The sequence below is a fragment of the Grampus griseus genome, assembly GCF_964374135.1.
Source record: "Grampus griseus genome assembly, chromosome: 3".
Classification (NCBI taxonomy): Eukaryota; Metazoa; Chordata; class Mammalia; order Artiodactyla; family Delphinidae; genus Grampus; species Grampus griseus.
Window position 1 is genome coordinate 168428777 of NC_139019.1, and position 26718 is coordinate 168455494.

General features: G+C 43.3%; 1 protein-coding gene across 2 annotated transcripts in view; it reads right to left on the reverse strand.

Moving 5' to 3' along the window:
• The window catches only part of SAFB (scaffold attachment factor B), a 34317-nt gene that overhangs the window by 7118 nt on the left and 481 nt on the right, over positions 1-26718 (reverse strand). For both annotated transcript variants that reach the window (XM_082651950.1, XM_082651949.1), the window contains exons 2-14: positions 23707-23791; positions 13955-14019; positions 13663-13873; positions 10659-10717; positions 8069-8096; positions 6620-7130; positions 6147-6196; positions 5280-5374; positions 3377-3526; positions 3217-3299; positions 2762-2901; positions 2518-2606; positions 827-933 (exon numbers count right to left, since the gene is read on the reverse strand). In XM_082651950.1, coding sequence (XP_082508076.1) covers positions 827-933; positions 2518-2606; positions 2762-2901; positions 3217-3299; positions 3377-3526; positions 5280-5374; positions 6147-6196; positions 6620-7130; positions 8069-8096; positions 10659-10717; positions 13663-13873; positions 13955-14019; positions 23707-23791 — 1673 coding nt within the window. The remainder of the gene's footprint in view (positions 1-826; positions 934-2517; positions 2607-2761; positions 2902-3216; positions 3300-3376; positions 3527-5279; positions 5375-6146; positions 6197-6619; positions 7131-8068; positions 8097-10658; positions 10718-13662; positions 13874-13954; positions 14020-23706; positions 23792-26718) is intronic.

Below are 26718 nucleotides of genomic sequence, written 5' to 3' on the forward strand. Positions count from 1 at the left end.
CTAATTTTCATGTTTTTCAGCCAGCAGTTTATGTTGACAATTTGTACTGATGTGAGCCAGAGATCCAAAGGACTGTCCGAAGGCACAGCCAAGTGACCTGAAGCCATTCTGGGGCGGGCCCCGTCCTTTTCTCACTAGTGGGAAATGTCACTTTTATCATGTTAAACTCCCACAAGCACATGGGTCAGTTCTACTCATTTGCTAATTACTTCACCAAAACCGCACTTTTTCTTTGCCCACTGCCGTTCCCTTTCCAGCACAAAGTTCTGTACGGCATACTACAGAAAACAGTGCTCCTGCCCCCTTTCTCAGTCTCATTCTGCTAGCCTTTTTACTAATGGTTCTTATTTTTTAAACTACATTTTTTATTTTTTTTCTTGATAGGAAACATTAACTGTCACTCAACGTGATCGACGTCATTTCTGTTTAGTTTTTAAAAATTATGAGGACCTTATCTTGGGCTTATTTAAGGATGAGGACCTCTCAGCTCTCTCATTGGGTCTGTCCCACTGTTTTTCCCTATTCACAGCTTCTGGAGCAAATTTGCTATGTTCTGTTAACTAGCACTACTGTCCCAGGAAAGCATTCCATCTCCCTGCCATTGCTACCTCCCAGAATCTTCAAAATATCTGCCTGAGAAAACAGTTTGAAAAAAGTCACAGAAGAAAGCCAGTGCACAGGAAGTCTGTGAACTAAAAGCCAAAGGAGCAGAGGTTTAAAGCAATATTCCACCCACAGGGGACTTGGAAAATATCCTCCCAGGACAGAGTTATCACCAGTCAACGGCAACACCCAAACCAGCCCACATTCCTGGATTCTGACTCACCTGCGGGACTCTGAGTCTCGTGACTTCCTCGACTCTTTGACTTTATCAAAGGACACAACAGACCGCTTCTCCCTGCTGGCCGATTTGCGATCCTGGCTCTTGGAAACCTGGTTCACCAAGAAACATTGAAAAGTTAAGGTAGAAACAACAACAGGAAGAATCAGGTGTGTCCAGGTCCAAGCATCCAAGATCAGAAGTGAAGATGAACGTTTAACGAAACAGATAACAAAGCCTTCTCTCCTAAGGAACTTCATGTTTGCTTATCGTAATTCAGAGTCACAGACTGTCATTACCATTTAATGCTAAAATATGACTCGAGTTCTTTCACTAGTCAAATGGAAACGAGTATCTTACCAGAAACTTTTTGTAAGATAAAAAAGTATTTTTTTTCACTTTGTCTTTTGCGTCCCAAACACATTCTTTAATATTAAACATGTGGCGATGCCCAATTGAGACTGCTTCTGGTATGTTTGAGGATTCCTTATTTGTGCCGACTGCATTATTTTTTGAGATCTACCCGCCTCAGCCCTCAAATTCACACTTCCAATTTGCCATTCTACATCATATATTATAAAGTAAGGGGAAACCGCTCTAACATAGTAAAATATTTGCACAAACACAGGCAGACTGAAATGCCATAATAGAAATGTCAGCTTGCAAATAAATGGTCCACAACATTCAGAAGCTTAAACGGTTTATCTTCTGGGCAGCACAGGTTAACATGGCAGGCCTGAGGCTGGTGTTAGAGAACTTGGCATTCAGAGTGTCCCTAGTCAACAGTTAACTGGCAAAGGTGGTTCACTGTGCCCAGACCATGCAAACGATGATTTCTGCTGAAAACCTGCTCTCCTTCGGTACTTGCCTGGAGAGGGGCCTACGTGACCAGCCCCAGTAAAAACCCTGGGAGCTGAGGCTACAACGGGCCTCCCTGGGAAGAAGTATCACCCTCAAGTGGCTGCACTGTCGCTGTTGCGGGAGCCATCACGGGAGGGAGAACACAAAGGAGCCTGCAGGGTCCCCTCCAGACTCCCCACACCTGTCTTTCCCCGCCTGCCCAGCTGTGTATCCTCTCTGCATCACTGAAGCCAATCCTGACTGTGACTACAACTATGTGCTGAGTCCAGGGGGGCCCCCAGTGGATCTCAGAATGTGGATAGCCTTGGGGACCTGGACCCACATCCATCAAAGCTGTAAGCCTGTCAAAAGTTGAACGTATGAATACCAACAGCTACCCATGACCCCAGTGGCAGGCAGAGTGAAGTGGTAAGAACCTAAGACTGGCACTCTGTGGATTCCGTGTTCTGTGGAGCACCTGCAAGGAGTCAGAGTATGGACTGGCTGTAAAGGCGGGCCGGAAGGCTGGCTGGGTCACACAGGGGTTTAGGAATGCACGATGAGAGCTGCTGAAACTTCCAGACTGGCAAGGAAAATGGACTACTGTACCCTGATTCAGGCAAACAAAGCCAACCACTCCCATAACTAAATTTGAAAATTAGTTATAAAAGATGAAAAAGCAACAATTCTTATCATACAAACTATGAAGCAAAGCTTTTAAACTTTCCCATTTTTAAAGTTCAAAAAAACCTACATTTTGAAAAGGCTGACAACTTTTCTCAAGCTCAAGAAGCCCCTAAAACACACATAGGAACGTCAGAGGAAATAACTACCCTAGGTGGGGAAGGAACACTCACTCTGTCTTTGGATCCTGATGTTTTGACACTGATAACAGGTACACCTTTAGATTTATCCATCACCACAGTCCGCTCAGTTCCTCGACTTCCTACAGGAAGAAAGGAGCAAGATAAGAAGTGGCACCTCCAAATGAGGAACAACACTCAACTCCATAGAAAACAAATGTAGTTTGTGTTGCCAACTAACCACACCAGCTAGGAAGAGAACACAAGGTGAAATCTCCCATACCCATTGGTCAGCTACCTGATTTTGTGGTTCGAGATCGTTCTGAAGGGCCAGGTTTCTGATCATCCTGATCTTTGCTCTTCTCTCCACTTCCATCTTCACTCTTTTTAGCATCATCTTTTCTGTCGGGCTTCTCTTCTCTCTTAAGGTTTGCAGATCTAAAAATAACACCCCAGACACAAGTGGGTGAGAAGAGATATTGAGGGAAAAAAGCCAGCAATGATGACAGGACTCTTGCAATGAGCACCAAGTGATGAGGAGGCTGCCTCTAAGGCATCAACAGGATGGGGAACAAGGAGCCTGCCAAGGGACTGGAGTCATCTCCCAGGACTAGTGGTGAAACCGCCCTCAACGAATGCAAAAAAGTAAAGGGGGCGAGGGCCTCACAGCCTTCCCCATCCGTGGAAAACGTGAAGGACGTGAAATGAAGAAAAGGGTCACCTTGGCCACAATCCCCTCGGGAAGAGTAATACCTGTCAGCATTGCTAGACTTCTCTTTTTTCCCCTCCCCTTCTCTTTTGTCAGAAGTTTTCTTCCCAGCAGGTTCATTTTTTGCCTGAAAAAGAGAATCAGGTGGAAGTATTACCTTATTTCCTAACATGGTCACATCCCGGGAAGAAAACAGCCCCTTACTTTTTCCACCGAGATCATCTTCCCGTGGAGCTCTGTTTTGTGCAGGTGGTTAATGCATTTTGTGGCCTCTTCCGCGGTGGACATGGTAACAAAGCCGTAGCAGCGAGCTCCAGGACTCCGGGCATTGGTCACAACCTTGGCGCCCACCACCTTGAAGGAAAGCACACAAATATGGCTCGGACACGAAGCCCGCCCACAGATCCCGACACTGCAGTTCATGCTGCGCCCCCCTGCCCCCCACCAGAGACACTGAGGACAGGTGGACAAGTAGCAGGTAGAGGCTGGGGAGGGTAATGCTCCTGTCTGGCTGCTCCTCCTCCATCCTGCCTGCTCCTCTAGGGCACCAGGATGACAGTGTGGACGACAGAGAAAGTGAAGCAGAAGGCAGAGTCCGGCCAGCATGCCGTTAACACTATGTAAAATTTGTAAAGCAACGTTTCTGAATATGCAGTCGTCTACGTGGCCAGTGACGTAGGAAAACACATCTACAGAAGGAGCGACAGGACAGGTTCATAAAGAGCGCTCTGTAATGAAGAGCCCATCCTACTACTAACAAAAATTCAAGGAGATGTTTCAGGCACTACAGATACATCCTTATATGCTACTTAACTCTCCCAACAACCTCAGTAAGCTGAAGTTAGGAACACCCTTTTATGGCAGAAGGCACCACAGCTCAGGAGAGGTCCCACTGGAACCAGTGGCCATGGCCAGTATTCAGACTCACTGTGCCACATGGAGTCTTACCCCCAAAGGAAGGTTTCAGAGTGGTCTGGTCCCTTATTCGAGCCAGCAATGAACCCAAGACACTGCAGGCTCCAGGCTGACACTTCCCTGCTGAGAGCAGCCATCTGCTTTGAGGGCCACAGCAGAATCAAGAAAAGGTTCCCACCTTGTATTATTGAGGCCCAGGGAGTCGTGAGTCATTTTGAGAAACATGTCAAGTTTAGTCTTCCTTGTTAGCTCCTGAACGTCAACAACCAAGGTAAATGACGTTGGTTTTCTCAGTTATCATTGCTGAACCCTTACTACGAACACGAGCCTGTGCTAAGTCTCACTTGGCCAAGGCTGACTGAGAGACAAGGAGGCACAGGTGCAGCGGTTTATCTGGAAGTGAGTCCAGGAAGCATAGGGAGGAAGGGGGAGAGGGAGGGGGAGAATGAGGAGGGACTAAAGGTAACACACGAGGGACTGCAGTTGGCACCCAGGCGGGGAGGTGGCCCACCTGGGCATCACGGCCACCCCTGCCGGGCTGAGGACGGAGGGAGACAGGCAGGGGGGGCAGAGAAGAGGGGGCCAGAGCTACCCAGCTGGGGGTGAAAGCAGGTGGGCAGAGGCAGGGCACCATCAGCTCTGCTCCAGTTACACATGCCATCGTAAGGAGGCAGCAACTTTGAGGGCCCCCAGGTGACGAGATGAGGTTCACACGGGAGAGGCGACATGCCCCGGCCACACAACTCTGAGCGGCAGAGTTGGGGCCCATAGCTGTCCACACCGGCCTGGCTCCCCAGATCTTGTCTGTAACCGTATCTAGAGCTTCATTCTGTAATCACCACCATCTCACGAAAATGCTACCAGCACCTTCCCACCCTGCCCTCTGCTCCACCCTCCACAGCCCTCCCTGGATTTAAGGCCTAAAGCCAGAGAAATGGATTCAGGAAGCTATCAAGTTGTGTGGTGGCCTGGGGGCCGGGGAAAGGTGAGAAATACAAAGTGGACGTGGGCTCTGGGAACTCCCACTGGGCTTGCATCTCTCCCCGTGGGGGGGCGGACCCGCCACGAGCAATGTGAGCAGATGTGAAGTCAAAGAGCGGCACGGTCACTCAAAGTCCTCACTGCGTGGGGACAATGATCTGCGCGTAGAAGCCATACTGCATGGGCTTAAAAATATCATCCCCGGTCTTACCTTCCCATACTTGCTGAAAAGATTCTTCAAATCTGTAGCTCTGGTGGTAGAAGAAAGTCCACTAACCCAGAAATTCCTACCACAACTGCTACGACCTATCACAAAAAAAGTTCAGGTAAAAAACACGACACCAACAAAATCCTGAGTCTCATTCCAAACCAGACACTTTCCCTTCTTGTCCCAGATGCCAGCAGTACCCAAAGCCAGCTGGGGTGTGGGGCCCCGCCCACTGTCCTTACACAAGCTCTGCGCACTAGACGGGACCACTGGCAACGTCATTACTACGGCGAGTCAGGGGCTGCTCAGCCCGTGGGAGAGTCCCTTAGCTACCACATGGCATCATCCAATCCAGTGAGGTGACTTTGGAATGTAAGACAGGTGCTATCAGTGTGGAACCACAGAGCACAACCTACCCCTGGTTTTTGTTCTTCTTAGAACACTGATTAAGGAGGAATCTGGACCAGCAAAACTACTTCTCAATCAGTGAATCAATAAAGGGCTCTGGTGTTGATAAATCTGTAATACCAGGGAAAGTGCCCCCCACCGCCCCAAGGTATCTGAAACTCGAAGCATTTTCTCCATCTGCAAGTGTCACCATGGCTAAGGAGGTTGCAAATCAGAGGGTCAGTCAGGATGGAGGAGCTCAAAGCCCTCTGGCAAAATCAAGCATGAGCATCAAATCGATGTGTCAACTCTGCCCTGCAACCCAGAACCTGCAGTGAGGAGCAGGGGACAGAGTGGAGAAAAGGCTTCAAGACGGGCTCACAGGCACATGTGAGGCAGAAATGGGTGTGGACAGCCCAGAACCAAACACCCGCCACCGTGGGGGCCAAACATGCTCTTGGGGACGATGTCACGCTGACCTACCCTTTTCCTCTTTGGAAAGCCTTTTGGTATCCAAGTCATCTTCGACAGAACTAGAGACAAAAGACAATGTCACTCCAGAAGGAAGCAGCAGACAGGAAACAAACTCAAAATTATAAAATACGTGCTGAGGTTGCATACCTACCCGAAATTTAGTTCTGAAAAAATGATACCCCGACAAACGTGTATTGGAAATCTGACCTAACCATAAGATTTCAGACCCACAGGAGTTAATTAATTCTGCTGGGCTAAAGATAATTAGGAAGAATTAAAGAAAACAACCATGATAGGTTGAGAAAAGAAAAAAGATTATGTAATCAGCTTAAAATAAACAAAGAGAAATAAAACATTCTTTAGAAGTAAACTACAATTGCATCAGTCTGGCTGGCCAATTGCAGAAACAACAGCTTATGTGTGTCATTAAACGACCAATGAAAAGGAGATAGCGTCTGGTCTAAAACTGAGAAAAAACAAACCTCATTTTCTGATCAGCGCCCTCACTGGCTGAGGACTCTTTAGGAGCCGGAGGGACTTCATTACAAGCTTCAAAAGCAAACTTCTTCACGTCTTCTTTGCTATCCCTGGGGTCTGGGCTTGAGGCTTCCGGGGGCGCTTCCGAGGCCTCCTCGCTACAGGCTTCCGTGTGCTCTGAGGCTTTACTACTCTGCTCAACTGGCTTCTCTAGCCCTACAGGCTCACAGTCCGTCCTCTCGCCATCGCCTGTCTGCTCCACGGGCTCCCTTTTCACTACCGCTAACAGGGTGTCTGCCTTGCTCGACTGAGCTTGTGCTGTTGACTCGCTGGCCAAATCTAAATCACCCTCCTCCGGATGGGCGCTGTCAAAAAGGTCCTCTTCCTCCGCAAGCTTTCTGTCTGGCCCCACGCTACTTGTTTCCTGTGCAAATGGCTGCTCCAGCTCGGAACCTTCTTCTTTTACTGGCTCAGATTTACAAGTTTCCCCCAAAATGTCGAGTATTTTCTCATTTTCTACGGATTTAACAGGAATAGAATGGCACAAGGTTTAATTACCAGGGAAATAAAGCAATCACAAATGTGGAACTGGCACGGCTGCCACACTAACACGAAGAGAACTGCTAGCTACACAGAGATTGGAAAACCCGCGGGTACACAAAGTTACACTGGTTACACTACCTGCGCTCCAACCGCCTGCGAGAGCAAGCCTCTACGCTACATGGAAGAGAAAAGCATCCCAGAGATTTAACCCCCATAACCTTCTGGCTGATTCTTGACAGTCTTCATTCTGTCGTCGTTTATATATGACTCTTCCAAATTTAGCTTCCAAAGTCCAAGTTGCTTAACTGAATGTATCACCATTCACTGAACAGCTCAATTTCCAAATTTCTTTGAATTTCTTTTAACAGAACAGTCCAACATGAAAACCAGAATCTCTTCCATCGGTGCTCTGAGATATTTGCAGTCCAGAAAGTGAACAGTTATTTGTTTGGAATTCTCATGAAGAAACTCCTCTTCTGGAATCCAGTTACGTCTCAATGTTTTAAACCGTATCTCCCTACCACTGCCTGCACTGCCTGAATTAAAAACCACAAAGTTAAGATACTGCCCAATATCACAAGATCTGTTCTGTGGGGTACAGAGGTATTTGCTCTCGAGAGGCATGCAAACTCTCTCTACATACGTTTAAGTGCCGTGTACATTTAAAAAGGCATGAGACAGTTTCATCTCACCAATACATTTTGCGAAATGAGAAGTTAGCCACTTTCACAGATCTGGTGATATGGCTGGGTTTCCAATCTCTATGATCCTGGTATGTTCTGGATCGTAAACCTTTAGAACAATGTATACTACAGTAAGGTAACTTTTTAAAATTAAAGAATTCAAATTAGAGAAGGTGGAAAACTAGAATGATTCCAAACCCCGTTGCTAAGTTTTTCATTTAACAGTACCTGGCTCCAAGGATGGCTCTTCAATTTCCTGCAACAAAAAATATAAATAAGATTGTGCCAGATGGATGAAACCTAGAATTTATTTACACCAAAAACTGTAATAACTAAGAAGGGAATTTTAAAAACACAGACAAGGGACCTCACAAATACAACAGGTGGAGAACCTGCTTGTTCTGGGCAAGAGCCCACACAGCTGGCATCCCACCTCATTCACCTCGGCCCCAAGCCCCACAGCCCAGGATGCTCTCAAAGGGCCTGGTTTATTACTGTGTTGTTTGCTTTGCTGCACTTCCCAGCACCTGGCAACATTTTATCACTTTTAATGGTGATGAACCCATCACATGCTTGTCTGTCCCTCTAAATTGTCTTAAACACTGCCCTGGAGGGCAGTGTTTTCATTTTTTCTATCTTTAGTGCCTAGTAGAGTGCCTGACACATATCAGATAATCAATTTTCACTTAATTAATATAGCATTAGTTTCCAAAAATTGAAAAGATCGAGGGAAAGAAGGCACAGGTGGCTTGACCTCTGCTCTTTGAATGGTCATACCACCCCTGCCCACCTGGTCAACTGAGCCCTCTCCAGTGTTACAGATACCTGCTTCTTTATCTCTTCTAAACAACAACCCACCAGGCAGCCCTAATTCCTAAATATCCCTCCAACCCTTCCCAGGAAGCCCTGTCAAGTCACACCATTGTTATTCCTTGCCGACAGTAGTGTTGGTTTTACCACCCCCGTTCCCACCTCCCTCTCCAGCAGGGCCATCTGCACCTCACCCCACCCCGACCAAGTCCTACACATCCCTCGGCATTTAGCTTAGGGGCCACCTCGTCATAGAGAGGCTGCCCAACTAAAGGAAGGGACTTTCTCTCAATATGTGGCCCCTGACCCCTACGTTCCCTCTGCACAAACTACAATATTCTGGAATTCCAGCCAACGCTGATAAGCACTGTCTAGGTTCCAGGCACAAATTCAAGCACCTTACTATATATATATTAACCAATCATCACACATCCCTAGCAGGTTGGTACTATTACTATCATCCTTCTTTTCACAGATTAGGAGACAGGCACAGAGTGGCTGACAAACTTCCTCAAGGACACACAGCAAAGCCAAGATTTAAGCAAAGGCTATGTGACTGAGAGTCTGTTTATCAGTCCAGGCCTCAACTCATCGCTCTGTTTACACAGGAAGGATGGAGACCAACCTTTCTTCTCATGCATCTGACACAGCACAGGTGCTTAGCATATAAGTTACATGGACGTGAATGGTTTGCAACTTCCACTGGGCACTGACCTGCCATTCTGGGGAGCCCTAGGAAACTGTTCACTTTCATAATAGTTTCATTTATTTGTAATCAATTCTTTTTCATTTCATGCTGGGAATTAAAGATTCTACACTGAAGGAAACAATCATTTTAGGCAGAACAATTCTCTCCTGACTTTCCCTAGAGAAAAACGCATATGTTTCTATTTGTCTCTGAGAGGGGCTATATATAAGCGTCTGGTTAGGATAATACATACAGGAGTCTTTGACCTACAGAGACACTCAAGAAAATGACAAGACCCGCTCCTCCTTTCCCTTCTGAGTCAGGAACAGGTTGTGTCACGTTGCAGCTGGAGAGAGACATCAGCCCTAAAGGTGAATGGGGTTTCACCAAGTTTCCTTGAGATTTACACCCTCAAGGCCGGGGTTCTGGCTTGTTAATAACAAACCTTGCCCCTGCCTGGCAGAAGCAAGTGAAGATCTTGTCTGAAAGGTGATTTCCAATTAAGCAGCATAGGTGACATTATTAAAACAAACAAAAAACAAGGACTGGCATAAGCTGACTGGCAGTCAGCTTACTTATGACTGGCCTAAGTATTTTCATTTCCTCACAAAACTTTCTACCGAAAATTAGCTACCCAGCTTTATTCCAACAGTTTACATCTACAGGCTGGCAGAAAAAGGAAAAGGAAACTCAAGATCCACATTTATGCAAACCATACCTGAAAGTTAGGCCACATCTCATTTGTTCTCACGTAAGATTTAACTTCTACACAGATGGTCGTCAAACAGCCAAGATGATGTAGTTAGCAAAAGAAATCTGTGTACTTTCTGAGAAAAACTTCCCAAAGGCAGAACCAGAACCCCTGAGAATCCATCTTTCTTCCCAGCTGTGAGGTCAGCGCTCTGGTCACCCCCTTGCATCCTCATCCGTGCCCCATTCGTCTCTCCTGAGGAGGGGGTGTCCCCCCTGCTGTCTCATGTCTCATCTAATAGTCTTTCTGCAGAGGATGTCATCCAGAACAGACGCGACAGGCTGCCCTTTTCCCACCCATCAAATTAACAAGAACCCCGCAAACACACCCTCCTCTCTGCCGCAGGGACGCCACAGTGCTTGGAAGGGAAGCCAAGACGATGAGCCCTTTTCAATAGGCATGTCATATTAGGGGAAAGTGGAAAGCAAAACCCCCTCTACAGAAGCCAACAAAGGAAATAAACTTTGCAATGACTTTTAGTTGGGACTGCCATACCATATTGGAAGTCGTTTCCAGAGACTGTGGTCTAATGTTTGATTCTAAAATTACTGAGACATACAACAATTTACCTGTAATATAGTGAAGTCAGATGATGAAGTATCTAAATTGTTTATAGTTTCTTTGTCCTCTACCTGTCAAATAAATGGAGAATAAAATTTATTACATCAATAATAAGGTAACATAATGGTACATCCATACAGTGAAAACCTACAGCCATGAAAAGTCACTTAAGATGAAATTCTAAACACAGTGCAGGAATCAAAAAAGCATTATATTGGGATTCCACCTCAAATAAAAGAAATGTACATAAACATATACCTGCAGACAGACTAGGAGACCCACTAAAATGGTATCAGTTTGGGTTTCAAGATGCAAGCCAAACAAAGAAAAACAAAAGTCTAAGTTAAGCAAAAAAAAGCACAACTGGGCAGTACATGGGCTCTCCTGGTAGACTGGACCACCAGGTTTGGGGCTGTTCTTCCAGGAACACCATCTAGAATTATGCTGCAGAGTGGGTTCTTGGATTTCCATGGCCACCACAGCTTCCCGAACCTGGATGCTACTGCCATTGGGACTGCTGCTGCTAGGGAGGCTACTGCCCACATGGGAAGGGCTTCTCCGGGAACCCTGCCACTCAGCATCATCAACTTCCAAACTGAGTGTGGGGACAGGAGCATAGGACTGGCAAAGTCCAGGTGACCCAACACTGCCCCATCTGCAGGGCAAGAGTAACTGGTATGTTGAGCTTCTACTCTATGAGGTGGGCTCTGTCCATAAAGCAAGGGATTCCCCAAATATAGAAAGGGGGTTCATAAAATCATTGTTGTGTGACCTAACATAATTTAGATTGTTTGTTATAAAGCCCTGAATGTTGGTTTATTTTTTTGGGGGGGAGATAGTTTCAAAATATTTTATAACTAGCATGTATTGTTATTACCTTTACTTGACTAGGAAACTACCTTGCACCACTCCTTCCTTCCCCTGACACAGCCATCTCAAGACATTCTACACATGCTCACAAGAGCATGGGCACACATGCATGTGAAAGACTGTCTCTCCTTTCTCTGTCTCCATGATTAGTAGCACATTATTCTGTTCCCTGCCTTACTTTTGCTGCCATCTTGGAGATTATTCTAGTTCATATAAATAAGCTTAGTTCATTGAGATGGTATATAAAAGTAGTAACTGTATCACCGGAAGAAGTAATAAATGTTATAGTAACAGTAGCAATAACCTTACTGCCGCTTGCTATACAATAGGTGCTGCTCTAAGCTGGGGGTCAAGGGCCAGATAGTGAATATTTTAGGCTTTGTAGGCCAGACGGTCTCTGTCATGAGTATTCTACTCTGCTGTTGTATCCAGAAATCAGCCACAGACAATTGTCACAAATAGGTGTGGCTGTGTTCCAATAAATTTTTGGCCAGCTTGATGACTTTTGCTCTAAATTAGCAATAAGCATTCATCTATTTAGTCCTCCTCAAACCTACTATTTTTGCAAATGAGGCCCAGAAAGATTAAGTAAATTAGCCAAGGTCACACAGCAAGTTAAGTGGCAGACCTCTAGTCAATGCTGTTAACTCTTAAACAACTGCTTCCACTAAACCATGGTTACTTAACAATTACTGATAGACATTTAGGCGTTTCCAAGCTTTTGTTACTTAATATATTATTTTCTAATCACAGGGAATAAAACAGCCTTAAGGAAAAGCAGCCAATAAGGAAGGGTTTCACTGCTCTCGTGTTTCTGGTACTCCTTTTTAGGAAGCCAGTGAATGAGACTCATCAACAGATGAATCAACTGCATACCCTATCTGTGTTAAAATGACCCAATCGTTTCTCACCCCCCCCCACCCCTTTCAAAGATGACAATCTGCTTCCTCTAAGGGTATTGAGGATCAGTTCCAAAAGAAAATGCAAACACATTCCAAGGAACAGCATGGGTGGACCAGCAGAGAACAGGGCTTCCTTCTCCTGGGAGTACTGGAGTACTCGGGAGACACTCCACAAAAGATCTGAGGAGGACTACGAAAACAAGGTGCCCCCTAGGACCAAGCCCTAGGATTTCCTACAAAGACGCCTCATGGCTTCTATTTTTCATTGCCTCTTCTGGCTACCCGAGAAACGTTCATCCTCACGGAAATGACACAATCCAGTAAATTTAACAGCACTGAGATAATGTGGTGTATGAGTTAAGTACATGGACTCTGGAATTAGACTGGTCTTAATTCTTATTCTCATATGACCTATATATTGTCTGGAGATATTTCTTTACCTTTTTACTCCCCAATTTCCCCAATTGGAAAATGGGCATAACAGCATCTATATATCACACTGTTGTTCAAAGGATTAAATGAAATAATGCCTAATGTCTGGCTGACAAAGTTCAATAAATAATGCCCACCATAACTGCATCTAACAAGAAAAAAAACCTAAGGCTTTAAAAACAACATCAAAGTCAGTGTTAAAGATTGACTAGGCGAGGGCTTCCCTGGTGGCGCAGAGGTTGAGAGTTCGCCTGCCAATGCAGGGGACACGGGTTCGTGGCCCGGTCTGGGAAGATCCCACATGCCGCGGAGCGGCTGGGCCTGGGAGCCATGGCTGCTGCGCCTGCGCATCCGGAGCCTGTGCTCTGCAACGGGAGAGGCCACAACAGTGAGAGGCCCGCATACGGCAAAAAAAAAAAAAAAAAGATTGACTTAGGCGAGTACCAATTGGTTGACAGCAAAAGACCAACTTTGAACCTCTGTTTTGGTATTTTCAAGGCATCCCAGGTGTTACACCACAGACCAATCTCCTATAATAAACAGGAAGATCTACAATAGTATCCTCAAAAGGCTTAACACCGCATGATACAAATGGAGAGCATATACTCGCGTTCCTCATGAGACACCATTTTTCAATGAAGCAAAGTGTTTTTCAGACTCATCTGATTTTTACATGTGAATGGATTAGCCACCATTCTACTCAACTGGCATTAAAAGAACTTAAGTCCAAATATAAAACTTATCAACTATTAAGCTATTTGAGGAATTGTTACGTTTAGGGTACACTGTAGAGACACTGCCGAGTTACCTACAGCATGTTCTTGAAGCGGCTCAGGAAGCTCCTTCATTTCTCCCTCGCCTAGCTCTCTACTATCAGACAGGGACTCCGGGAGATTATCAGCATCGTCGTCGTCCACACAATCTGCAACACTTCCATTATCGATTTCTGCTTCATCCAACACACTGATATCCATCATGTCGATGTCCTGCAAGTTCTCCAAAGTGGTCTCAACATCCTCCTGTGACAAACAAAATACCACCATCAGATGACTGTCATGGGTCCACGCACGGAGCTGATTCACTGACAAGGCTGCACATACCTGTCCATCCCCAGAATTTTCCTCTAGCCCGTTATCTTCCACACCCTCTTCTTCTGGTTTGCGCCCTGGAGGAATAATTTACAGCATGAGATCATCGATATGCACTTTCCAGACGTGACAACTTGCACTTTTATAGGCCCTAAGCACTACAGAAATAAGACAACCTAAAACACCCGTGGCACTTCTCCATTTAGGAACACCATAATCCAGGAATGATAAGGCCATTCTGCATAAGGCAGCCCCTCTACTACCCCCAAGTAGAAGTGGTTCTGTTCTTGTCAACTGGCTGTGGAAGTATGAGGAGCCTGAAATGGATTCTTAATAAGGTGGAGGTAGACTAGACCTTTTCCAGGCCTGCCCTTCTTGTTAAGTGGCTTTGGTTATGGGGAGAAGAGTATCTTATACAAATGTGCTGCTTTGGGGACTTCCCTAGCAGTCCAGTGGTTAGGATTCCGCACTTTCACTGCCCACGGCCTGGGTTCAATCCCTGGTTGGGGAACTAAGACCCCGCAAGCTGTGTGCTGTGGCAAAAAGAAAAAAAAAGAAAAAGAAAAAGAAAAAAAAGGGGCGGGGAGAGAAAAAGTGCTGCTTAAAAAAAATCTATCTATCTATTTACATGGCTGTGTTGGGTCTCAGTTGCAGCACGTGGGATCTTCGTTGCTGCGTGTAGGACCTTCGTTGCGGCATGCGGGATCTTTAGCTGCAGCAGGAGAACTCTTAGTGGCAGCATGTGGGATCTAGTTTCCTGAACAGGGATCGAACCCGGGCCGCCTGCATTGGGAGTGAGGAGTCTTAGCCACTGCACCACCAGGGAAGTCCCTGTGCTGCTTTTTAAAGAACGTGGAACACGTTTTCCCACAGAGACAATGACATAAAAGGAAAACATAAAAAAGCAAACAGAAAGTAAAAACCTTTCACAATTTTACCATCTAGAGTTAGCCCTCGAGCTATCATACAGTGGCATATATTGATAAGATATCCTCCCATACTGTGCTATGTATATACGTGTACTTCGCTTTTAAAAATGGCACTGTACTGTCATTTTATAATCTTTTCACTTAATGTATTGTGAACATCTTTCTATACTTTCGTAGCATTATATGGAGACACCGTCGTTGAAGTTAGTAATACCTACGGATGGAGATTTAAGAAAATGCTTATAAAATGAACATTCTGGTAATTCTTTTTTTGCATCCAGGTAATTGTCGTATTAGGACATATTTCTATAAATGGCATAGTTGGGACAAAGAGTATGTACATTTTAAAGTCTTTTATTAAGAAGAAACACCCCACATATTATCGTGATACCCTAGAGGAAGAGTATTACAATCCATAGTTCCATCAACAGTGAATCAAAGTACCAATTTTTCTGAATCTTTATTAAAATCAGCTATTTCTTTACCCACGTCAACGTGCTAGGCAAAAAAGGAATACTTGTTTTAACCCGAATTTATCAGATCACTGCTTAGGTTGCATTTTTTGGTCAATCATTCGCACCTTTGTAAAAATTTCTCATTTATACCCTTTCCCCAATTAAAAAACCTCTGTTCCATTTCTCCTCATTTTTAATTTGCATGTCATAAACACAACACATTTTCTCCCAGCTCTTCACCAATCTTTTAGTTTTGTTTTTGGGTTCTGGGTAAATTTTACTTTCATGCAGCCAAAGCTATTAATCGGTTTTTATGTGTAAATGGTTTTTACCTTCATGTTTAGAAGCCCATCTCCACACCAAGACCACACAAATATTCACCTATATTTAGTTCTTTTCCGATTTCATTTTAACATTTGATTCTTTCAGTTTCCTGCTGAGTAAGACTATTTTACAAATGCCTCTTCCATCTGGAAACTGATTTCCCAACACCATTTACTAATCCTTCCCCCCCACTGATCTGAAATGTTGGTCTATGGAAAGAGGTGCTAATCAGCCACCTGTCCCTAGCTGCACAACCTCAGGAGGACTCACTTCCTGCGACGACTATTTCCCCAAAGCAAAGATCAATTTCTTAAGACTACTAAGTATTTTTCAAGTAATATAAAAGAACTAGACATTAATTTGCCTATATTTAATGATTAATCTCGTAAGTGTATATAGAATCTGTGTGTGCGGGGAGCTCAACCCTAATCATTTATACCATCATTCAGACGTTAAAAAAACCTCTCTCAAGGGTGAGAATTTTCTTATAACATGTGTTACTTAATTCTTCCACATTCTAATTTCACTCATGTTCTCAGGAATATCTTATTTAGGAACACAGGGAATTGTGACACTAATACTAGGATGCAATACATTACGTGCAAGTAGCCTTGGTGGCTGACTGGGAACCCCAATACCATTTTATAATATTCCTATGGCAAAACATGCCTTGAGCTTCAAAAATGTCTGGAACTCAACCCAGTGGTCTTTGTAAATATGCCAGGAAGATACACTAGCAACGTTTCCACAGACTTACTGTATTTGATAAAGCTGGTTACCATTCTAGAACATGCACATTGGTTTTTGTCCAATTCCACTGAATTACTACTAGGAAAAAATCTAAGTAGACTACCACAAACTTGCCACCCTTTATACTGTCTTTCTCCCTTTCACAAGAAAGGCAGCGGGTTTTCATCTGGCAGACTCAGATCTCACAACCTACTGTTCTCCTGAGCAATAAGCACAGTTCCACTGCAGCTCAAATCCCTCCACAGGAGAACTCTCCCAGCTAAATGACCTGGCCAGAAATGTCAAGAGAATATGCAGTTCTAAGAACGTTTAGTCTTCAATATAGAAAGCACACCCCTACTGGGATGCTTATCAACAATCGCCTACTTTGGGGGGAAGTAGGTTTGGGGAAAGATACCCTACTTTCCAAAGATGAAAAACAGCGTGTCTAAATGAATCCAAAATTAATGTGAATGAAAAATATTACTCTGGCAAAAACTAAAGCGACTGTTTTTGGTACTTAGGGAAAAGGTACCCCTCAAAGCCTTCTTCTGCAGAGTAAAACGCCTCCAATGTTCGCAGTCTCCAAACTACAGGCCTCGCTCAGTGCTTGTCTCTATAACCTGCTCCCAGCCCCCTCGCCTGGGATTCTGGTTTCTTCTCCCTGTTAAGCTTCTGCTTTGGCAATTACGTCCAACTCACCTGTTAGACCACCTCCCTGGACTTCTGCTGGGATATGCCCCCAGTATCCCGTGTGGCCTGCTGCATGTGGAAAGGCCAATATTTTAAAAAATTTGCTTGACTACATAAATACATCCACACAATTACACAAATACACTCATTAAAAGATTCACACCATTGGGATGTCCTTGGTGGCACAGCGGTTAAGAACCCGCCTGCCAATGCAGGGGATATGGGTTCGAGCCCTGGTCTGGGAAGATCCCACATGCCACGGAGCAGCCAAGCCCGTGCGCCACAACTACTTAGCCTGCGTGCTACAACTACTGAAGCCTGTGTGCCCAGAGCCTGCGCTCTGAAACAAGAGAAGCCACTGCAATGTGAAGGCTGTGCACCACAACGAAGAGTAACCCCTGCTCAACGCAACTAGAGAAAGCCCGTGCGCAGCAATGAAGACCCAACGCAGCAAAAAATAAATAAAATAAATAAATTCACACCATTTATTAATAAAAGATCCACCCTCATAAATACATAAAAAAAACTAGTCTCCCTTCTCCCCATTGCACTTCTAAGAGGTAACCATTGTTACCAGCTTGGTGGTCCTTCAAAACATTTTCTTGGGGATTTACACACATATATCATTCAAATGGAAATAAACTTGTTATGTAATGGAATCATATTGTATATACATTCTGTAACTTGCTTTTGTTACTCAATAAAGGCCTTGGAATAGTTTCTTGTGCTATATATTGACTCACTTCCATCTTTTATTCCATATTATGGAGTTCCTTGGTTTAGTTAACCTCCCAAAGCAGCTTTATTAATTTACCATCTCCAATAACTACCCATTTCCTCACACCCTTGCCAATGTGGGATATTGAGAATTGTGTAAATTTTTACCAGTGTAACAGGCAAAAATGATATCTCATTATTTTTATTTGCTTTCCTTCAGTTACCAGCAAGGGAATTTTTTTCCCTTGTATATAGGCCTTGTTTGTTTCTTTCATCTGTGAACTGCCTATTCATAATCTCTGTTGTTCTTTGTCAACTGGATTGTCTATTTTATTAATTTGTAGGAATATTTAATGCTTTCTGGATGCTTACATGCTGTAATATTTTCTCCCAGTTGTTGTATCTTACTTATGGTATCTTTTATTGAGAGGCTTAAAATTTTCAAGTAGCCAAATTTATTCTTTATAGTTTCTGTTTTTTAAGTCTCATTTCAGGCCTTCCTTACCACTATATTACAAAAATACTATTCTAGTTGGAATTTCTATTTTGCATAGAAGAAGGTTAATAGAGATTTTCCCTACCACCAGATAGCCAACTGTTCCAACATTGTTTACTGAAAAATCCTTAATGCTTCCTTTATAATGAGCAAATCCTTAAACTCCCCACTCTGTTTCAATATCTTACCGTTAAAATGAGAGCAAGTATGCAACACTGTTTTTCAATTTTAGCTATTCTTGTGTATTTTCTTTTTGATTAATTTTAGAACAGACAAATCTCAAAGTTTCTTTTAGGTTACTTTGGGGGGAATTGAGAACTTTATATCAAGTCACCACATCTAGGAAAACCTTCTCAAAATTAGTCATGTCACGCTACTAGAATATTTCCTTTTAGCTTTACTTACTATTTAAGAACAGTATATCTATTTTTAATGGCTTCTGGCAATAACTTGCTTAAGTCTTTGACTTGTGGATGATCTATCAATGCCACCTCAAAAACGCAAGAGAATCAAGTGATGAACAATTATAACTAGCTAGTGAGTTTTTCAGGTGCACTGTTCATATTAGCCAGAGCTTTATTTTTTTGTGGCCACGTTGTTCAGCTTGCGGGATCTTAGTCCCCCGACCAGGGATCGAACCCCAGCCCTTGGCAGTGAGAGCGCAGAGTCCTAACCACTGGACCGCCAGGGAATTCCCATATTTTTTTCTCATTTCTTAAGCTGTCATTGGCTTATTTCAGATTGCTTTACCATTATTTAATTTCATGAGGCACACTGAGACCAAAAGACCTTACAGACCCAGCACTGGCCAAGGAGTTGACATCCCAGTAGCAAAGAGTACAACAGCACGCTCCACAAAAAGGAAGGAGGGCACCTGGAAGAAATGCCTGATTCCCAGTGTGGGGCAGGGAAAGCAACAGACACTGGAACACTGTCTTGTGCCAGAAAGTAAGTGTTCAAAGAATGAAGTGATCATGTCAAAAAGACACAGGAGCCAGCCTGAAGGACTCTCATTGGGACAATCTGAACATCAAAATAATAATCATAAAGGCTTACTTATCACCTACTGAATAAAATAGGAATCTCTAAGTTCACACTGATAAGTGGGGGAGAAGGGCAAGCTACCTCTTATGGCAGAAAACCAACTACCAAAGATGGAATGATAAATTTAGAAAATCACCACTGGACGAGACTCAGTGAATGCTGACACTAGTGGAGGGTGAAACGGATATTTATAAGTCACAAAGTATGTTCCCCATAGATACAATTACAAAGAGTAAAACAGTTAACTTTCCAGTGGAGAAACCCAACCAATACCACCTCAAGTCACTTACACAAATGGTCAGGATGTGCCTCTAAGGAGGTTAACTGAGAAAAATAACACTTCCGGTGGTATTTATGACAAAAGTGTATAATTTGAACCTAATCACGAGGGGAAAAAAAACAAAACAAAACAAACCAAAAAAACCTAAATTGAAAAACAGGCTTCAAAATAAGTGGTCTATGCTCTTCAAAAAATGGTAATGTCACAAATACAAAGCAAGTCTTAGGAACTGTTGCAGATTAAAGGAAACTAAAAAGACGTGACAACTGAAGGCTATGAAAAGACCCGATTTTTTCTTCTTTTGAGTTATGAAGAACATTATTGGAACAAATGGCTAAATCTAAATAAGGTCTAAGCTTAGATTACAGTATATTAACATTAATTTCTTGATTTTGGTAATTACGTATGATCACGTAATGTCCCTGCTTTTAGAAAATACTGCGGTCTCTAGGGGCAAAGGGGCACATACATGCAACTTATTCTCAAACAGTTCAGGGGGAAAAAAAATATATATATATTACATTTATTTTATCTCTCTCTTTCTTTCTCTCTCTCTCTTTCTCTCTCTCCCTCTCCACCCCCCTTTCTTTCTTTCTCTCTCCCCGCTCCTGACCTGTCCTGAGAAAGAAAAGGATAAAACAAATGTAATAAAATGCTAACATTTGGGGAATCTGGATGAGGATATATGAGAATTCCTTGTATTATTCTTGCATCTTTTCTAAGTATGAAATTATGTCTCCTAAAAAAAAGATACGTTGTACATTCATTTTCAAATTTTTGTGTGGATCTATGCTTTCATTTATTTTGGCTAAAGAAACAGGAGTGGAATAATTGGGTTGTATTTTAGTTGAAGTTTCAATTTTGTAAGTATGTGCCAATTTTTTTCCCCAAATAGCATCATTTTACATACTCTACAGCAGTGTATGGGAGTTTGTTTTTCTATATCTTTGCTATTTTAATAGTTGTTTTCTAGCATTTCTAGTCATTTTAATTTTATTTTCTTTGATAGCTAATGACAAGCATTTTTTGATGTGGTCACTGGCCATTTATTTATATTCTCTTGTGAAGTATCTGTTCAAAATTTTGTCAATTATTAAAATGCATTTGATGGTTATTCTAAAAAAAAGAAAGAAATTATATCAAAAGAAACAAAGACAACCCAGCAACACAGAATCAGGCAACAGCTTAAAAAGCAAAGATGCTGACTTTGCTTTTCTAGTTAAATTATTTTGCTGATAATTATTTTAAAAGATTCTGCTAAACAAAGTTTTGGTGTGAAACTACTTTGGAGGGATGCTGAGATTACTTGAGGTGTGCTTTCTAGGATTCTAATTAAAATAATCAGATTTCAAACCATTTTGAGTTTGTTCAAACAGGGGAGATGAAAAAACTATTTTCAGTTAAAATCATGATAAAATCTAATAAGATAGTCGTAAATAATTCAGAACTTATAGACTTGCCCTATTAAATATCAATATGTACTGTACAACTCCAGAATAGAATCACACCAAGCATAAGAAACCAGACACAAAAGAGTTTGTATTGGGAATTCCCTGGCAGTCCAGTGGTTAGGACTCCATGGTCTCACTGCTGAGGGCCCGGGTTCAATCCCTGGTCAGGGAACTAAGACCCCACAAGCCGTGCGGTGCTGCCAACAAAATAAAAAAAATTGTATTAAATGGGTCTATTTCACTTGAAGCTCTAGAACAGGCAAAACTAATCTATGCTCAAAGTAATCACATATTCTCCCCCCCTTCGAGGGACAGGCAGGGACTATAACTGGGCAAGGGCACGAGGAGTCTGATAGGAATGTTCCATATTTTGATCCCTCATTATCTCACATCATATGCAAAAATAAACTCCAAATGAACTCAAAATAAAACCATAAATACCACTCCAAAATGCGGAATGATTTAAAAAATAATAATTTTAAAGCAAAGGACAGCCTTTTAAAATACAACATAAAATCTAGAACCCGTATAAAATGACTGCGTTGCCTGTGTTAAAGATTGAAACTTTAAAGACCAAAACACCACAAACTAGTTAAGTCAAATGAGAGACAGGGAAAAAGCAACTGTGACATTTTACAGAGAGAGAGCCCTCAAGAGTCAATAAGACCAACAACCCAGCAGAAAAACGGGCAAAGGGCATGAAAAGGCAATTCAGAAAATACAGATGGCCAATCATCAGAAACTGTCTAATCTGTGAAGAAATGTAAATGGAAACTTTACCTGTGGAGAAATTCAAATAAATACAATGAAATACTTTTCTTCTATATATAAGACAACATTAAAAAAAAGATAATATTCAGCATTGAGAATTTAAAGAAATTGGCACCCTCTCCCACCCCCTATGCTGCCAGATATTAACCAGTACAGCCTGTTGGAGAGCTATTTGTTAGTAGCTATTTTTAAAATAAAATGCACATATCTTTTGACCCCGGAATTCTACTTCCAATAAGTTAACAAAAACATATTCCTTCAGCAGAGATAGCTCTGGTTCACGGCTGTGCTGAAAACTGGAACAAACCCCAACCGTCTAGTAATAAGACTGACGAGCTCAACTGTGGTACAATCATATGAAGGACTACTCAGCTGTTAAAAGAATGAGTTTTTTTTATTTTCAGCACTATCGAAAAATGTCCTCAACATGCTAAATGAAAAAAAACAAATTAGAGAATATGGTGTGTAGTAGAACCAATTTTTTTAAAGGAAAGACAAAGGCACACAGGTGTGTGCGCATCTTTCTGCATTTTTAGATGACTGCAGACACATAGATAAGTCTGGGAAAATATGCCCACACTTTTAATAATGGGTTGCCTCCTGAATGGAAAGGAATTTCAACACTTTACTTAATGCACATTTGTATTTCCAAAGACCTTAACACAAGCATTTCTTCTTCTGTTAAAAAGAAAAAGAAAGCAAAAAGGATATCCACAGGCTCTACTTTTTCCCAGTCTATAACTGTCTTTCTCTGTTGATTTTTCAGCACTCTTTGCCTTGGCAAAAACACTGACTTGGGCAAAACCAAAAATGCTCGATGAACTGTGGACCACAGAGGTGACTTCATTCCAAAGTGAGGTCACTGACTGCTGTTCTCCCAGAGCTTATATACCCCAGAGCATGGTTGATATTGGTGCCAGACATTTCACACCCAATTCTTCACCACTGACCAGGTAAAAATATTTTGTTTTGTTTTGGGGCCTGAGCAATAAAACCTCCAATTACCAAGAGAACTTTCAGGACAGCCCAAATGTCCAGTTTTAGCTAATTCTTTCTTAAAACAGTAGTTGAATGTCACTGAATTCCATTAGTAACTCAATGAATAAATACTAAACAGGAAGAAAGACAAGGAAGACGCAGCCCCTGTCCTCAACAACCTGATTGTGACACAAGGCAGAATGAAACGTAAGCATTAAAACTCAGGCCATGGCATCACAGAGGACCTAAGGAGAGAAGACCTGCTGTTGGTGGGATCAGAAGTTGTCTCTTGATGAACTAGGACTTGAATGCAGACAAATGGGGAAGAGGAGTGGGTAGAACATATAAGCTAAGGCCCAGAGAGCCAAGAGAGTAAACCACATGTTTGGGACCTGATTAAAGGTATATGTAACAGAGGAAGGTGGTGTGGGAGGAAGCAGGGAAGGGAAGATTTGGGGCAGATGGTGAAGGTCATTAATGCCACGTGGAATCTGGCTTTTATGCAGTATGCAGTTTTCGAAAGCAATGTCTGTAAAAGTGACAACTCTGTTTTGGCCAGGCAGTATTTAAAAGGGAAGTTATTTTGCACAAGTCAGGTCAATAGGAGACTCAAGTAATTCTAAACACTCTCTACTTAAAGAAGGTTAAGAGTCTGGATAAGCAACGGCTGCTGAGAAACCTACAGAGGAAAATAAGTAGAGGTGTAAGTACCTCTTCCATCCTCTGAATTCCCAAGAACCATGGAAACAAAAATACAGTGGAGGGATCTTGAAAGAAAATGCAAACCTTCATTCAAGGTCCTTCTGATTCACAGGGCAGTCCACAAGCACATTAGCAAAAGAAGTCAGTTTTGAAAAACGTTCCTAACATTAGCTATGCTTATAAAATCCTCCATACCTTTGCTGGATCTCTTTGATGTCTTCTTATTTCCTTCAGAGGTAATTTCAATTTCATCAGGATTACCCCCCTCATCTTCAATTGCCTAGAGAGAAGGTAAAAAAAGTTCACCCAAAAAGTTCACCCAGCACACAGATTTGACTTTCACAGAAGCTTCAGGGTGCTGATCTGGAAAGGGCCTCTCCCCACCTGTTCATTCGTTCTTTCTTTTTCTACCAACGTAGAAAAAGCTCTACCAATGTAGAGCAAGCAAGGGCTCTGGATTTAGACGGATTCTACCAGATCTTAGCTGTGTGGTCTCAGGCAGGCTTATTTAATCCCTGTGAGTTTATTTTTTACTCTGGAACATGGGGCTAATAAATGTTCTTACCCAGGAAAGCTGTCATGAGAATTCGTATTATCCTTGTAAAGCAAGCACTCACCAAACATTAGGGTTATTTTTAACATTATCACCAAAATCTGACTGATCCTATTCCTGGGCCCAAAAAAACTCAAAAAAGGAAAAGGCACACTCTCTAGTTACCTATGACTTCACTCAACAATGGGCTGTTCGACCCTCCCTGATCCCCTCTCCACGCCACACCTGTACTAGGCACCCTCTGTACAGAATACTAACACTCACTGCCTGAGTTCCTGCTGTGTGTGGCACGGTATGGGATGTGACACGTACTACCTCATCCCTTCACAATCATCTGACTGACTCCAGAGGCCTTGCCGTCAACCACTAGGGGGCCTGCTTCATCGGATACAGAATTATAAGGATCTCTTGGCAAGTCCCGCCTCCCCATCCCAAGAGCCTGTCCTTCACTTGAGCAGCCCCCACTTATGCTCTGCACTGTGCCAGGCACCAAGGAGGCACTCAGGAGAAAAAACAACAACAACAAAACAAACAGGACTGAGCGTGTCAATGCTGATATCCATAGACACTGGGCTTCACAGTTAGGTTTTACTGAAAACCCTGTTTTTACTGGACTCTCAAACTCTGTTTAAACCCATTTCAAATGTTGTTTTATTTGTAAACAGTTTCAGAAGTCTCGAAGATTATGAGGAGTTTCCTAGCTTGGAAAAGTCTAAATTCAGAATGCAGCGTGGAGGCTCCACATCTAACCTGTACCAGGAACAAAGAAACCTCTCCCTTCTCTCTGAAGCAAGAACCAGAAGGAAGAATTGGAGTTATGCCCTGGCATCAAGGAATGCACAAACATAAAGTCTTTCACTCTCTTCCTGGAGACAGAAGATTCTGGAACATCACCAGGAGAATCCAAAAACTACCCCAGACAGAAGGTGTACCAGTTTGCTCCTCAGTGTGTCTCCTCTAGGTGTAGTGTTCACAGGGTCATCCCTAGGGGGGACCGTAGGCTACGAGTCATCCTTACAGACCTTGCCAAATTACGCTTTGTGTTTTGCTTCCACCTTTCCCTCCTTTGCCCTTCCTAAAAAAAAAAAAAACTAGATAACGGAAGTACAAGAGAAGAACATCAGTACTTCCAGACTTGCTTGGGCAGGGTAGCAGATGGGTATATATGCTAATGGTATTTATGTATTTTGAGCACATCGCTAAGAAACTGAAAAGAAGGAAGAAGGGATGGGTTTGTCCCCTCAGAGACGTTAGTGATGGAAGATCACACCAGTCTCAACCCCCGCCTGACGGGAAGGTTCAATACCATCCTATCAGCATTGCAGGCTTGTGGACTATCTGGGGGAATAAAGGCTAAAGCCCCGCAATTTGACTTTGTTGATAGGAGGCCTTGTGGCTACTAACAACATGGATCACATGTCCCCGGGTGCCAACCCTCACCCTCCTTGCATCTTCTCCAGGTAAACATCTCAGTGGATGAACCACCTGCCCCGTCTGGGTCAAGGAAGTTAGTAACCATAGTGAAAGAAAACAGACTCAAGTTAGAAAGGCCCAACTGACTTGGAGCAAATAACTCACTACTCTCAAGCCTGAGTTTCCTCATCCAGGTAATAGGAAATAATCCTTACTTCCTCTAAACAGCAATTAATAAGTAAAATTCTGATCCTCTGTTGTTAGGGAGGCCGGAGAGTAGAATGAGTGACAAACCGCACTGTCTCGGGGCTGGGGGATAGATAACAAGGCTTAGCGAGTACACAGGAGAAGTCCCCATACAAGAGTCGCTAGGCGGCAAAAAGAAAGAAGCCACCAGGACAAGGCAAGCACAGGGGAAGCAGAAGGGCACAAACACTTACTTAACTCCCTGCTCTTCGCAGAACCCTCGAGGTAGGGGGTTAAAACCCCCTGTTTGCAAATACCAAGCGGTGGCACAGAGAAAAAAGTGAAACGTGACAGCGATCGCACCTCGAGTGTTTACATGCGCTGGGCAACACGCCAAGCCCGTTTCATGCCATTTTACTTAATCCTAACGCGAAAACACTATTATTTTCTTCTACTGGACACAAGGAGAAATAGGCTCAGAAGGGATTAAATGTCTTCCACGCTCAAGATCATGCAGATCTGACGGAGCCTTTAGAACCTCCCCAAGTCTGTTTCATTTCTGGTGGTTATTACAAATAGCACTTTTCCCTCCAGGTTAAATCCCCAAGCCCGTACTGGCAAATCCCTAAGCCGTTTCCCCATTCCCCCCCGCCCTTTGAGTATTCCCTCGATATGATTACTTTAAAAATTAATCCCCTATTCAAGGGTTCTGGGCCCTAACGGATCAAGAAGCATCTCTCTTCCCAGAGGACGCCCCCGCGGCCGACACGGGCTCAGAAAATCGGCCGGCCTCGGTTCAAATCCCGACCTCCTCACCCCGGCCGAGTGACCTTGGCCGAGTCCCCTAACGCCGCGGAGGAAGCGAGAATTTCAGGGTTCCGCGACCACTTTCAGAGGCCGGAATGCAACCAGCCGAAAAAAGCCCTTGAAAAGCAGGAGCTGATGCGGATAACACAAGCATTCGGCCGATGTACCCGTCACCCCCAACCTCCCCCGTTCGCGTCGAGATTTTCTTTTTCTTGTTCTCGCCCCGATGCGGCGCTGGGCCCGGCGGG